At 36.7% G+C, this 15,574-nt stretch overlaps 1 protein-coding gene across 1 annotated transcript in view; it reads left to right on the top strand.

Annotated features, from left to right (window-relative positions):
• Positions 1 to 11,774, top strand: part of tbc1d15 (TBC1 domain family, member 15) — a 62,396-nt gene extending 50,622 nt beyond the window's left edge. The window contains exons 9-17 of the mRNA XM_059978432.1: positions 678 to 781; positions 1,034 to 1,128; positions 2,859 to 2,975; positions 3,308 to 3,408; positions 4,495 to 4,594; positions 6,098 to 6,195; positions 7,323 to 7,439; positions 8,585 to 8,671; positions 10,296 to 11,774. Coding sequence (XP_059834415.1) covers positions 678 to 781; positions 1,034 to 1,128; positions 2,859 to 2,975; positions 3,308 to 3,408; positions 4,495 to 4,594; positions 6,098 to 6,195; positions 7,323 to 7,439; positions 8,585 to 8,671; positions 10,296 to 10,514 — 1,038 coding nt within the window. The 3' untranslated portion in view covers positions 10,515 to 11,774. The remainder of the gene's footprint in view (positions 1 to 677; positions 782 to 1,033; positions 1,129 to 2,858; positions 2,976 to 3,307; positions 3,409 to 4,494; positions 4,595 to 6,097; positions 6,196 to 7,322; positions 7,440 to 8,584; positions 8,672 to 10,295) is intronic.
• The last annotated feature ends 3,800 nt before the right edge of the window (positions 11,775 to 15,574 follow it).

The raw sequence follows: 15,574 nt of genomic DNA, 5'->3' as shown, positions 1-15,574 counted from the left end.
AATGACAAAGACGACCTATTCATTTGCAGGTGCAAAATGGGTCTGGCAGTCTACTTTACTTTTTATTTGTAGCCTTTTGTTATTGTCTTGGACTTCCTGAACTTCATTATGGAATCAAGCTACAATTCTCAATATCCATTAATCTGAAATCTCAGACAATTTCTATGATTGAAAATTCACTTAATTAGTTAGGGCTTTTAGCTTGTATCTCAAGCACTTTCTCATACCTCCGTTTAGACGAATAACAGTGAAGAAAACTGGAAAGCTATGAAAATAAATTGATCTCTAACTTGTACATATATTTCTACAGTCAAGTCTGTGTTTAATTAGCACATACTGTAGTGCAATAAAATAAAAGAACTGCCCTTTTTCTGCTGTTTATGTTACAAGTAAACTAGAAATGTAATAAATAATTTGACATTCTGATAAAGTTCAAAGTAAAGTTTTAATAGAAATCCTATGTTAAGGTAGTTTTCAAAACTGAGGTTAAGTATGCCTAAGGAGTATGAATATAAATCATTTTATTTTTAATCTTTATTCTGTGTATTCAAAGAAAGCAAACAAGAAGAATAACATGATTTCCTTCAGAAAGGGATATTAACATTAGTTCATCAAAATAATTCATTTCTTTATTTGCATGGGATTTTCCCCCCTTTTATAATATGTTTCTTTTTCAGGGACTTTGTCATTCAGTTAGAAAAGTGGCATGGAAGTTTCTTCTGAATTATTTTCCATGGGATAGCACAAAAGAAAGTAGAAGACAGCTAACCAAAAGGAAAATGTAAGTATCTTCACTTTGAGCACATGGAGGAAGTTTTCTAGTTCGTGCAGAGAAATTTCAGTTTATATTTATAGACATTGTGTTTTCTGAAGTACGTTAGAATTGTCTACTAAACTTAACTGAGCATTAAAATACATTTTAATAAAGAATTTATTAATTTTGCAAAGCTGACTGAACAGTGTGTCTGGCTGACATGACAAAGGCAACTATCGGCACATTTTGGCTATTATTGTGTTTCTCACTTGTGTATAGAGATGAGTACTTCAGGATGAAGTTACAGTGGAAGTCAGTCAGCGAAGAACAAGAAAAAAGGAATTCAAGATTGAAAGACTACAGAAGCCTTATAGGTAGATTTGACCTATTATCAAAATCTTATAAATTTTGGAGAACCATTCACATTGAATTGATGTTAGTTCTATGACAACATTTACACAGATCAATATAAGAATTGTTTAGAAAATTTGGTACCAATTTCTTGCATCAATCATGTCACAATATATACAAACTTCAAAATACTACTTCCTGCCCTGTATTCCAGCTGTACATCCAAACCGCAGTTTTCTTTTTCTCGTGGCAATATGTATTCATTTTCAAAATGTATTATTTCTTTGATATCTGATTAACTGCATAGTTAATTTTCTGGCAATATGTCCAGAGGAACTGAGTTAAGTCCTTAAATAATTTTAGTTCATAATTATTCATCAGTTTAATCTGGATTTTAAGTTGATCTCCAGTTCACTAACAACGTGCATAACTGTCCAATTAGCTATGTAAGGATATGAAGTTTTGTTGTTTAGTTGTACTACAAATTTCATAGATCACAATTTCTGTGAAAAAAGCTGCAGTGCACTCTCCACTTTTATTCTTTAAGCTACATAATCAGTATTTGACAAAACCCAACTCCATGCACTTTAGCAATTTAACTAACAGCTTTCCTTACCAGACTTTTAACACTGGTGAAATGATCTTCAAAACATTTATTTCAGTAGTCTTATCTTTCCATTGCCTCTGTGCTTTGTCTTATTCTTCACTGACCTTACAGATGCCGTTAAAATAAACATTAATTTTGCTGATGGTAATTTTCGTCACACTCCATTTAATTTCCTGTCTGAACCAGCAGTGAAGTCCAAACTACTGAAGTAAGAAATACAACGGAGGGAGGGAAATCTCTAGCTGGTGCTGAGAATAACAAGGCAATAATTCTGATGCACAACACTTTTATTCTGTGAAAAATTTTCTGCAATTCAAAATTTCAATTACACTCAGCTTCATAACCTTAGTAATTGCATTGAAGTCAAGATATGATTCTAAACTGTTGGCACTGACATCCAGAGATGTTCTTGGACTTGTCTGCTATTAATCTGGTGTGTTTCTGAATGTTTCCTTTTCAGCAGCAACGGATGCCATTTTTTTCCATTTTAGCTAGGCGACATACAGTTCTACAAAAATGCAGTCTTCAAAAAAAATATTGTTTAAAGAAGTATTGATTTTGATAATTTGTCCATTCCTGACTTTTTCCCTTAAAAAAAACTTTCTTTCTGTGACTGTTTATATTTTTCTTTATTTGAATGGGACATCATTATTAAGTTTCCTTTTAACCAATCAAATTCTAGATTATCCATGCTCTTAATCATACCATTTGCATTAATTCTCATAGCCAAGATTTAGCGTTTTTACCTTTCTCTTACTGAATCATTTTTAACTGTTGTAATAATTATGCTTCTTAAGCTGTCTTGCTAAGCTGATTTAACATTTTTATTGGTTTTGTTCCTTGGTGTTGTTTTATTTGGATTTTGCTGAAATGTCAGTGCATAAATTCTTGATAAGAACCTTGGTTCAGTGCTTTGGTTTAAAAAGCGTGTCATTTTTCATTGTTGATTAAGGTATTTCATCTTGCAAAAGGATAAAGTACTTCGCTAAAAAACAGGAGAAATGCAGATAATAATCTGTAGATATTATTTAAAGCTTGCCTATATATGGAAGTGCTTTATTTGGAAATAAACATTTTTATTCTACTTTAATGTCAGGAAGTAGTGGGGAAAATTTAACTGTATTTTTTCCTTTAAAAATAATTTAGAAAAAGACGTCAACAGAACAGATAGAACAAATCCTTTTTATGAAGGACAAGAAAATCCTGGATTGATTCTACTGCATGATATCTTAATGACCTACTGCATGTATGATTTTGATCTTGGTAAGTATTATGTTCTGTGAAAACTATGTATAGTTGCATTTACCCAGGCATTTTTATGTTTTTTAAACAAATCATTTAAAGTTTTTAGCTTCACAAATAAATATTCATGGAGAATAACATTTTTCTAGCGGAGTATTTAGTGGTTGTAATTTCTTTTAAATGATAAATCTACAGATACAGAGGCTTCATGATTAAATGAAATATCAAGCTGTGGAGATAAGAAATGCACACTTATTAATTCACATATCTTGAAATAATTCAGTAGTTTTTGGATTTGTTAATCAAAGAATGCAGCTTGAATAATGCTAAACTGGGAACATTGTAATTTTTAGGCTATGTCCAAGGAATGAGTGATCTGCTTTCCCCCATCTTATACGTGATGGAAAATGAAGTGGATGCCTTTTGGTGCTTTGTTGCCTTCATAGAACAAATGGTAAGAGTTAGTGTCACAAAAAACTACAGCACAGAATGGGACCTTCAGCCTACCTAATCTGTGCCGAGCTATTTTGCTGCCTCGTCTTATCGATCTACACCTGGACTATGTGCATTTCAAGTTCTTGAGAAGTGAATGCTTTTTAAAAAAAAATCTTAGAGATACAAGGCCTGTCTTTTTAAATTGATGGTTACTCACCAGGTGAATATGAATACACAATTTAGTTCATAAATGAAAGAAACACAGTGCATGTATACAATAAACAGTAGGTGCAGGAGTAGGCCTTTCGGCCCTTCTAGCCAGCACCGCCATTCACTGTGATCATGGCTGATCATACACAATCAGTACCCTGTTCCTGCCGTCCCTCCATATCCCTTGACCCCGCTATCTATAAGAGCTCTATCTAACTCTACGTCCAGAGACTTGGCCTCCACTGCTTTCTGGGCCAGAGCATTCCACATATTCACCACTCTGGGTGAAAAAGTTTTTCTGTATCTCTGTTCTAAATGGCCTACCCCTTATTCTTAACGTGCAAACTCATCAGGGATGTGGTATAGATGACCAATTCTGGAAATATCTTTGCCTCAAAATGTGAATGATGCAAGACCATTATCTCAGTACCTGCCCAGAATTATACTAGTGAGGCCTGAAATGTAAGGATTTGCAACAACACTGATCATGCACAGAAAATGTGCAGAAAGGCTTTTTCACAGTGGTATAGGAATTGGGTTTTTGACTGAATTCTTTCCCACAGCATACAGACATGGCTTTGTGTAGAGGGTTTCTGAAAATTTTGCATGTTACCCAATTGTCATTAGCCTCTTTTAAAATGTGTAATAAAATATAATATCAGAATTTTTAGGCAAACACGAGGAAATCTGCAGATGCTGGAAATTCAAGCAACACACACAAAATGCTGGTGGAATGCAGCAGGGCAGGCAGAATCTATAGGGAGAAGCGCTGTCAATGTTTCGGGCCGAGACTCTTTATGAATCAGATATTTTTCACTCACAGTTATTTGAAAATGTAATGTTAATGTTTACTGAATCATAGCAAATAAATTGTTTCTATTTGATTGTTTTGTAGCATTGTAACTTTGAAGAGCAAATGCAAGGCATGAAAACAGAATTATCTCAGCTGAGTACATTACTTAAATTGCTTGATCTTGGGTTCTGGAATTATCTTGGTAAGTATGTTTTATTTTAAAGTTTCTGTCTAAAGGAGCTAAACTTAAACCTATGTTAAAAATACTCTCTAAGATAAGCTGTCTTTATACTTGGACCATATATAACCATTGTTGGTAAAATTTCAGATAGTGATGAGAGGCTGTAGAGGAGTGAGATATATCAGCTAGTTGAGTGGTGTTGTAGCAACAACTTTGCACTCAACATCAGTAAGACCAAAGAACTGATTGTGGACTTCAGAAAGGGTAAGATGAAGGAACACACACTAGTGCTCATAAAGGGATTAAAGTGGAAAGAATAATTCCTGGGTGTCAGTATCTCTAAGGATCTAAGCTGGACCCAACATATTGATGCAGCTACAAAGAAGGCACGACAGCAGCTATATTTCATTAGGAGCATGAGAAGATTTGGTACAACTCCAAAAACACTTGAAAACTTTTAAAGATGTACCGTGGAGAGCATTCTAACTGGCTACATCACAGGATCGGAGTAAGCGGCAGATGTCACGGGCACTAGCCTCTGTAGTATCCAGAGCATCTTCGATGAGCAATGTCTCAAAAAGGCGGCATCCATCATTAAGGATCCCCATCACCCAGATCATGCCTTGTTTTTATTGCTACCATCAGGAAAGAGATAGCCTGAAGCCCGAGGGCACACACTCAGTGATTCAGGAACAGCTTCTTCCCCTCTGACATCCAATTTCTGAATGGACATTGAACTGATGAACATTACCTCACTACTTTTTAATTTTTTGCACTACTTATTTAATTTAATTATTGAAAAATATTAATTTACCATAATCACAGTATATTTTCTCTGTGTTATCATGTATTGCGTTATGCTGCTGCTGCAAAGTTAACAAATTTTGCAACATATGCTGGTAATTTTAAATCTGTTTCTGATTCAATTAGTGACCAAAACTGGTACATGAAACTTCAATAAAATAGTCGCATATTATGTTTCTACTTTCTTCATAAAACTGAGATTTTGGGATGGCAGTAACCTTGTAGCAAATACATTTTTACTTCAAAAACATTCCCATGAATGAAAAGTGTACTTTTTAAAAGGATTAATGTTGTTAATGTAGCTACTTCGTTTGGTTATCCCATTTTACCTCTATGAGCCTGCAGGTAATTTTATTTGTGAGGATGTAAAGATTTCATGGAATCCAAGAGCAGCAGAATAAGAAAGCCAATTGATCCATCGAGATTGTGCTAACTCTTCTGAAGATCAATCCTGTTAGCCATGCTCTTTGCACACGATAGTTGACTATTTCCATGCATAACAGCACTGACTACACTTCATAAGAAGCTCTTGGGGCATCAGGAGAATATGGAAGTCTTTACACAAAGATTTTGTTTTTGCTTAGTTAAGATTATTGAAACTTTGGTATTTGATTTAAAAAAAAATAAAGGCAAGATATTTTTGTGCAACAGCATGAAGATTTTAGATAGACCCTTTCAACTAGCTAAGAGGATTTTTTAACAAGTAAGTTGTTTTCCTAGAATCTCAAGAATCTGGATATCTCTACTTCTGCTTCAGGTGGCTTCTGATTCGGTTCAAAAGGGAATTCAGCTTTCAAGATGCTCTTAGACTTTGGGAGGTTAGAATCATTTCTTGTATGTTGTATGTATGAATGCACCTTGATTTATAATTTATCTTTGAAGGAAAGTCGAAGAATTATTCTGAGCTAACTGCACTTTGAAGGAACAAAACATCCAGTAATCTGTTGATTTTTCAGCTGCTTTGTGTGGTCCATTACAGAATGCTGAATGCTGTATGCTGTAGTATAAAAGCCAGGGAGCTCATTCCAAAGCATGTTTTGTACTAGATTTATATAAGACAAAGAACATGAGATTAGTGTTATTTTATAATCTATATATTACTGGTTTACCATTTATGAAAATGTTTTCTTTTTGTACTGCAAACGGATTTTGTTTGAATCTGACCATGAATCTAATCATATGCCTGAATTCTCCTGAAATTGAAGTGAAGTAAAGTTCCTCCCTTTTGGCATATCAGGCGGCAACCTTGCCGTTTCTTTAGCGGTTGCCTGTTTTCCAAGGCAGAGTTGTTAGCTCGATGCTCAACCCAGTACTTAAGGAGGGCGTGCAGGGAGCCAGCTGGATTCAAACCTGGGACCATGCCACTACACTATCAACAAGCACTCTTCTGCCTGTAACTAATACATTTTCCACTTCAACTTGTGGCACTTTTCAACCCTTTTAGTAAAAGAAAAAGCTCATTGATCCTAATCTATAAACTCTTTGTAGAATTTTATCAAAAGCCTGAACACTGGGGTGCAATAGAACTTACTTCAGTAAGGAAAAGCAAACTTTTGTGGTAAAAATCAAAGGGCACAAAGTTTCACTGTTGTTCTGAACTTTTGATCATTTGTTATTCATTCAAGCAGTTGTTTCTTTTAGTTTACATGGACATAAGTCTCTTCGAGTGTTGAGTGAAATTTATTTCCAGTATTTTAAATCAGATGTTGAGCTATACCTGAGAACTTGCCAATAAGCATCAACCAGGATCAAAAGCAAAACCCATAAAATGGATCAGGGATTTGGAAGTTATTTCTTGGGAATGCAAATTCCAGAAATCCTGGTTTCATGGTTATTCATAGCTTCCTAATTTGTTTCTGTAATGGTCACAACCCTGACATTATATCATTTAAATGGATGTATTTAAATTCCAATAATAGTAGACAAAAATCTTTGTATTTTATAGGTTATGTGGACTGGGTTGCCTTGCCAGAATTTTCATCTTCTGATATGCTGTGCCATACTAGACACTGAGAAACAGAAGATTATGGAAAATCATTATGGCTTTAATGAAATTTTAAAGGTGTGGATTTATTCGTGAACTGTTACGATGAGAATTAGAGCCACATATTATCCATATATTTCAGACCAGCATATACAGTACTATGCAAAAGTCTGAAGCACAAATATATAGCTAGGGTGCCTAAGTCTTTTGCACAGTACTGTAGTAATTTTCTGTATTGCACTGTACTGCTGCCACAAAAAAAACAAATTTCATAACATATGTGAGTGATGATAAAGCTATTTCTGATGTGCGTCTCTATTGTGAACTGAGATTAGGAAGGGGGCAGGGGAGGAGGATCATGATTGGGAAAAAGGGAAGGAGCGGAAAGCACCAGAGAGACATTCTGTAATGATCAATAAACCAATTGTTTGGAATCAAGTGACCCTGCCTGGTGTTTCAGGACTGGGTGTATCTGTACCCCTGCGTACCCTGTCCCTGGCACTGCTCTACCACCTGTCACACACCCCTTCCGCGATGCTCCATGTTAACAAATACAGTATTGTGCAAATGTCTTAGGTGCTTTAGCTATATACATGTGCCTAAGACATTTGTACTGTACTGTAAAAATTAATTGATAAGCTTAATCTTTATGTGGTATTGAAATAATTTTATTTTTGCATTATTTTTTGCTCATATCTTAGGGATCTGGTACCACGACCAAGCTCAATTATTTACTGCCCCTTCCCAATTGCCTTTGAACTCAGTGGCTTGTTAGGTCATTTCAGCAAGTATTAAAGGATCGACCATATTTTGGGTTTGGAAACACATAAGGTCCAGTCCAATTAAGGATGGAAGATTTCCTCCCCTGAAGGACATCGGTAAAGCATACTTTAGAAAACTATAAAACAGTCTGGAGTGTAACCATAAGACCGATAGTAGCAGAATTAGACCATTCTGCCGTTCCAACAAGTCTGATTATTATCCCTTTCAACACCAGCCTCCTGCCTTCTCCCCATAACTTGTAGTTGAAATTACTAATGACAAATTTTTTTAATCCATATATTTATCTTTGATTTAAGTTGAACAGCTTTCATGATGGTGTTTGAATTCACATCTTTGGACTGTTGGTCCGTGCCCCTGGATTACTAGCTCTGTAAGCATAAACTTGTCTCCCCTGTACCTACCAGACTGCACTAAAGGCTTCTTATTTTTGCAATCTTCAGCACATCAATGAACTGTCCTTGAAATTGGATGTAGACGACGTGCTTTGTAAAGCAGAGGCAATTTACTACCAAATGAAAAATTGCAAGGTTAGTAGTATATTTGGCAATATTTAACCAGACTGCTGTTATGAATGTACCTGAGAAGTGAGAAAACTCTGAGATTATTCTTGACTATCCAATAATGACTATATATACCTGGGAGATGGAGTTTAATTCTGCCAAGTGTGAGGCGTTGCACTTAGGGAGATCAAGTGTCAAGGGACAGCACACTGTTAATAGGAGGGTCCTTATGCACAGAAGGATCTTGGGTGCAAGTCCACAGCCCCCTCTAAGTGACTGCACATCATGACGGGTTAGTAAATAATTTGTATGACATGCTTGCCTTTATAGTCGAAGCACTGAGTTCAAGTCAGGAAATTATGTTGCAGAATTATAAAACTCGCGTTAGGCTATGTCTAGAGAATTGCATTCAATTCTAGTTGCCTCATCATAACACCTTGAGATATAGGAGCAGAATTAAGCCATCCAGCCATCGAGTCTGCTCCACCTTTCAATCATGGCTGATTTATTTTCCCTCTCAGTCCCATTCTCCTGCTGTCTCTCATAATCTTTTGACACCCTGATCTATCAATCTCTGCTTTAAATATGCTTAATGACTTGGCCTTCACAGTTGTCTGTGATTCAGCTGTCAAGTTGTGTTTCTCTGTTCTCACCCCACCCCCACCTTTTAAATATACTCCTCAGCTTTTTTTCTCCAGTCCTGCCAAAGTGTCTTCGCCCAAAATGTTGACTGTACTCTTTTCCATTGATGTTGCTTAGCCTGCTGAGTTCCTGCAGCATTTGTGTGAGTTGCCTGATCTATAATTGTCTCCCTCCCCTCTTAAAGAGTGTAGTGACATTAACAGTTGTGCAATCCTCCAGAACCATTCCAGAATCGAGTGATCACTACTAGTGCCTGCACTTCCTCTTTAGCTGCCTCTTTCAGAACTCTGGGGGTACAGTTCACCTGGTCCAGGTGACGCATAGGAAGAATATAGAGGCTTTGGTGTGGGTTCAGAAGAGGTTTACCCCAATGTTACCTGAATTGGAGAGTTTTGGGCAAACTTGAATAAACAGTTGACGTTTCGGGCTAAGACCCTTCATCTTTTCCATAGATGCTGCCTGGCCTGCTGAGTTCCTCCAGCATTTTGTGTGCGTTGCTTTAGTTTTGTTCGGTGTTTGATTAGATTGTCACAACATTGTTTGTCGAAGGCCGTTTTCCTGCCCTGTCCTGTCTTGTCTTGTTCTTTCTCTGATATGTATTTACTGTCTTTTTATTAAAATACATCATTTTACTGCGGAGTTACAGAGTGTAATGAAGTTTGAAAATAAATGTAACCTACTGGAAATTATTAATGATCTACTGATAAATTTCATCATTGAAAATGTTTTTAATCAAAAATCCATTACATTGGCAAACCGTTGGTTATCTGTTGTCATGCGACTTTATCAGTTCATGCAGGGAATTTGCAGAAATTTCTGCGACAAAAGGTTTACCATAGCAACCTTACATTACCATATTTCAATTTCCTCTGTACTATCATTGTTATCAATATTATACTAAACTTTTGAATCATTATTACCATAAGCATATTATATACAAAACAGAAATAAATTCAAATTAAAACTTCCTTACGACATTTTTATTCAATTTTTTTTTGTTATTGTACAGGACTTGCCACAGGCAGTTGCTGAGATTCTCGGCCTCAAGGATGGTATGACTGTAACGCCAGATTTGGAAGCCGGTGTACCAGAAACAAGAGTTAGCAAAACTCACTGGAAGACAAACCATTCAGATGCAACAGCAACCTCTTTTACAGAGACAATTGAAGATTTAACAGAGTTTAGAGACACTGCTCAGAATGGGCACAAAGTGACAGTCGTAGAGTGAAATTGAATGCTGCGACCTCAGTACCTGGAAAAAACTCCACAATTTGTTTACTCATTGCTAAAGTCCTTGTACATGATATATCAGTGTTTGAATTGATCAGGGGGTTTCGTTCTGCTGTGTAGGAAAGAATGATAGGACAGGAAATGGAATTTTTGCAATTTCAAATACTTAAAAATGAATGTAGAAGAAATTTATGTTTTACTAATTACTTAAACCATAATGGCCTTCATTGGGTAATGCATTTTTCAGACTTCACGTCAGGCACTTGCATGAATGTTGGAAAACAACACTTTTGTTTTGTATTGATATAAGAACTATTTTGTTACTTCATGGAGGTTTCTCCAGTTAGTGTCTTGCTTCATTTAAAAAAAAGTTTTCCTTTTCTACTGCAACAGATGCAAATTCACAATTAATTGGGTTTAAAATATGCAGAACAAAATTAAATTAAGTCTTAATTGGCTTATTCAGTTCATGGTTTATTAATTCCATCTAAAACAGGGCATCCTATAACTTATATTTTCATGTGACCAGTTTTGGAGGAAAATTAGAATTTTGCAATGTAAACGTATTGGTTGGATGACAATATGCAGCTTTCTTCTTTGGAAAAGCTCTGCAACTTATAATTGTTCTAAGAAGTAAAAATGTTCTGAGCTACCCTCTGTATTTTTGATCAGCTGTCCTTATTGTTCTAATATGATTGATCAGAATGGTTTATAAACTGATCTGTGAATACAGCAAATGATTCTGATATAATTAATCTACAGTGATTTAGGAAAGTCCTAACAGGTTTTTGTGACTGCAGTGCTATATACTATGTCAGTTAACAACCATATGTATTATACTATTAATTATGATGCCAGAAAATTATTAATTCACCACTTTGAGGTTTACTGACAGCATTACCTTTCAAGACCCCAATTAGGTTTCTTATGTTATGATTATCATATCTGCCAAAAAAAGCTTGCTCAAATTATGATCAACAAAATCCTTAGTAAATTAACTATCCCACTTCAAATTTTTAAAAAATCAAAACTTTTCTTCAGCCAAGAATATTTCTTAAGAAACTTAATTTTTAAGCTGTTGCTTTGCTGGTCCATACTTTATGTATGGTATAATAAAGCACATTGATAAATATGTACCTTGATCTACCTTATGATTTTTCTATCTGTTAAGAATGTACAGTGGCAAAATTTCTAACATTGTATAAACCTGAAATTTTGTATTCTGAATATATGTACAATAAATGTAATATATAGCTTTCCTCTTTATAATTAGAGTTTTGTCTTCACACCACCAGTTTTTGAACAAATATGAGTTGCAAAAAATGTGCTGCTTGCATTTTACTGCTGAAAAGATATACTGAAGTTTATTTACATGGGAAGAGGACGATCAGAATGAAATGTATATAATACTGTCCTTCAACTGAATCATGAAAATGAAGCTTATAAAGATAATTACATATTTTGGAAATTATTAGCTTTAGAAAATGAAATTTACTGTTGATGCCTCTAGGTTGTTAAGAAAGGCTCAAGTTAGTCATGCTAAGATATCACTGGAGAATGGATTGGGAACTGATGCTTGTTGGTAGAATCAGAATCAGGTTTATTATCACTGGCATGTGATGTGAAATTTGTTAACTTAGCAGCAGCAGTTCAATGCAACACATAATCTAGCAGAGAAAAAAATAACTAAGATAAAAATAATGATAATAAATAAACAAGTAAATCTATTACATATATTGAATAGATTTTAAAAAACGTGCAAAAACAGAAATACTGTATATTTTTTAAAAAGTGAGGTAGTATCCAAAGATTCAATGTCCATTTAGGAATCGGATAGCAGAGGGGAAGAAGCTGTTCCTGACTTGCTGAGTGTGTGCCTTCAGGCCTCTGTACCTCCTACCTGATGGTTACAGTGAGAAAAGGGCATGCCCTGGGTGCTGGAGGTCCTTAATAATGGATGCTGTCTTTCTGAAACACCGCTCCCTAAAGATGTCCTGGGTACTTAATAGCCTAGTACCCAAGATGGAGCTGACTAAATTTACAACCCTCTGCAGCTTCTTTTGGTCCTGTGCAGTAGCCCCACCCCCCCCACCCCCCTACCAATACCAGACTCTGATGCAGCCTGTCAGAATGTTCTCCACGGTACATCTGACAAGCGCAAGTCTTGTAAAGGTAAATTATTAAGAGCACAGGACAAGCCTGTTCCATAAAACATTGAAAGGCAAATATGGCAAGATTAAGGAACCTTGGATGACAAAGGATAAGGTTTAATCGGCGGGGGGGGGGGTGGTAAAATATAGTGGGTTATACTCAACAAGGATCAAAGGAGTTTCTTGAAGAATATATAGTGTAGGAAAGAACACCCATGTCATAAAGAATAGTCCTAAATGTTTTTTTCTATTCGCCAAAAAGGTGGACAGCAAAGATAGTGGTTTCAGGCAGAGGAACACAGGCTACCTGGAACAGGTCATTATTAAAGAGGAAGAGATGTTGGATGTCCTGAGGGATTGGATTTATGCACATTTGGAAAAGCAGGTCAGTGATAATCAATTTGGCTTTGTGTGGGAGAAATGTTGCCTCATTAACTTTATCCCATTTTTTAAAAATACTACAGAAAATAGATGAAGGCAGGGCAATGGACATCTATATGGCTTAAGTGACTTTGAGAAGTGATTGAGCTGTTCGAATTTGTCTACTGGTACAATAGGTCCACAGCAGATGCCATTTCACTGGCTCTTCAATCAACCCTCGAATATCTAGACAGCAAAGATGCATATGTACATTAGAATGCTCTTTATCATCTATAGCTCAGCACTCAATACTTTCATCCTCTTAAAACTAATCAATAGCTTCAAGACCTTGGCCTCAGTATCTCCTTGTGCAATTAGATCCTCGATTTCCTCACTTGCAGACTCCAGTCTGTTCGTATTGGCAACAACATCTCCACAATCTCCATCAGCACAGGTGCACCACTTGGTTTAGACTAAGTGCCATATGCCATTAGCTCCAATGCCATATTTAAGTTTGCTGAGGACACCATGGTCGTTGGCCGAATCAAAGGCATATAGGAGGGAGATAGAAAATCTGGCTGAGTGGTTCTGCAAAACAACATCTTATGCAATATCAGCTAGTCTAAGGAGTTGGTTATTGACTAGGAGGAGGAAATGCAGGCACATGATCGGGGGATCAGAAGTGGGGAAGGTCAGCAACTTTAAATTCCTTGGTGTAATCATTGCAGAGGACCTGTCCTGGGCCCAGCATGTAAGTGCAATTACGAAGAAATCACGGCAGCGACTCTGCTTCCTTAGTATGCGAAGATTCAGCATGACATGTAAAAGTTTGAGAAACTCTAGAAGTATGTGGTGGAGAGTATATTGACTGGCTGCATCATGGCCCAGTATGGAATAACAATGCACTTGAAAGGAAAATTCTACAAACAGTAGTGGATATGGCCCAGTCCATTGCAGAAAAAGCCCACCCCACCATTGGATACATTTACATGAAGCACTGCCACAGGAAAGCAGCATCCATCAACAACCACCACCACCCAGGCCACGCTCTCTTCTCACTACTGTCATCAGGACAAAGGTACAAGAGCCACCAGATTCAGGAACAGTTATTACCCCTTAAACATTGGACTTCTGAACTATTGGTTCAGAATTGACTTCTGAACTGTTCTTCACTGATCAGTTCCCACAACCTATGGGCTTACTTTCAAGCACTCTCCATCTCATGTTCTGGATATTTATTGCTTATTTATTTACTACTATTATTATTTCTTTCTTCTTTTGTATTTACACAGTTGTCTTTTGCACATTGGTTGTTCATCCTGTTGGCATGAGGTCTTCCATTGATTTTATTATGTTTCTTGAATTTACTGATTATGCTTGCAAGAAAATGAACCTCAGGGTTGTACTGTATATGGTGACATATATGTTCTTTGATAATAAATTTACTTTGAACTTTCATTGGGTGTCCATAACCAGTTGTCTGCAGCTGGGATCAGTTTTGAGACCTTTGCCATGTGTGATAAAAAGACATGGATATGAATGTAGGAGGTATTGACAAGTGTGCAAATGACACAGAAGTTGCTGGTTTTGTGGATAGTGACGGTTGTCTAATGCTACAGCAGCATATAGATTAAATGGTAAATCGGGTACAAAATTTAATCCTGACCAGTGAGAAGTGGTGTCCTTGGGATGTACAATATTAGTAAGTGGTAGGGTGCTAAGAAAAGTTGATGAACAGAGGGACTTTGAAGTTCCAGTCCATAGTGTCAGAAAGTGATATCATAGATAGTGAAGAAGGCATCTGGCATGCTTGCCTTCACAGACTGAGGTTCATAATATAAGAGTCGTGTAAAGTTGCAACGTTACTGCTTACACTATATTAGAGATATCGTGTGTAGTTCCGGTCACCCCACTAGTATAAAAACTGAAAATCTTGGAGTTCTCAGCAGGTCAAGCAGCATCTGTCAGAAGAGAAATCCAGGTGAACCTCATTCGGCAGAACTCAGGAGAGAAAGGAAACTCATTAAGCTGCAAGGAGGGGATCTCTGGGATAGAGGACAACTGGGGTGACCATGGGGATAAACTGGAAACAAGGTTATCTGGCTGGAGTGATTGGGAGCAGGTTGAAACACACTTTTCTAATGAAGTGTTTCAGCCTGAAATATCTATTGTTCATTTCCCTCCACAGAAGCTTCCTGACCTGCTGAATTCTCCCAGCAGTTTGTGTGTGTTCCTTTGGATTTCCAGCATCTGCAGAATCTCTTGTGTTGCAGTGAGTAAGAACATGGGCAAATGAATGATGGAGTTGTGAAATACAGAGTTGGAATTTGCACTTGTCAGGTGACAATGGGCAGGTTCTCCATTCCCTGAAGAAAACTGGTGGTGGGGGGGCCGCGCAGAGGATATGGAAGGGGAACAAACTAATCCAATATCACAGATATAGAGAAATCAGATTACCTGAATTTGTAAATTCACTACTGAATCCAGAAGCTGAAACATGCCACAATGGAAGATCAGGTGCTGTCCCTTGGGCTTTCTCACTGTACTC

The sequence above is a fragment of the Hypanus sabinus genome, chromosome 8 (genome assembly GCF_030144855.1).
Source record: "Hypanus sabinus isolate sHypSab1 chromosome 8, sHypSab1.hap1, whole genome shotgun sequence".
Taxonomy (NCBI): domain Eukaryota; kingdom Metazoa; phylum Chordata; class Chondrichthyes; order Myliobatiformes; family Dasyatidae; genus Hypanus; species Hypanus sabinus.
This window is presented reverse-complemented; position numbering and strand designations above follow the sequence as displayed.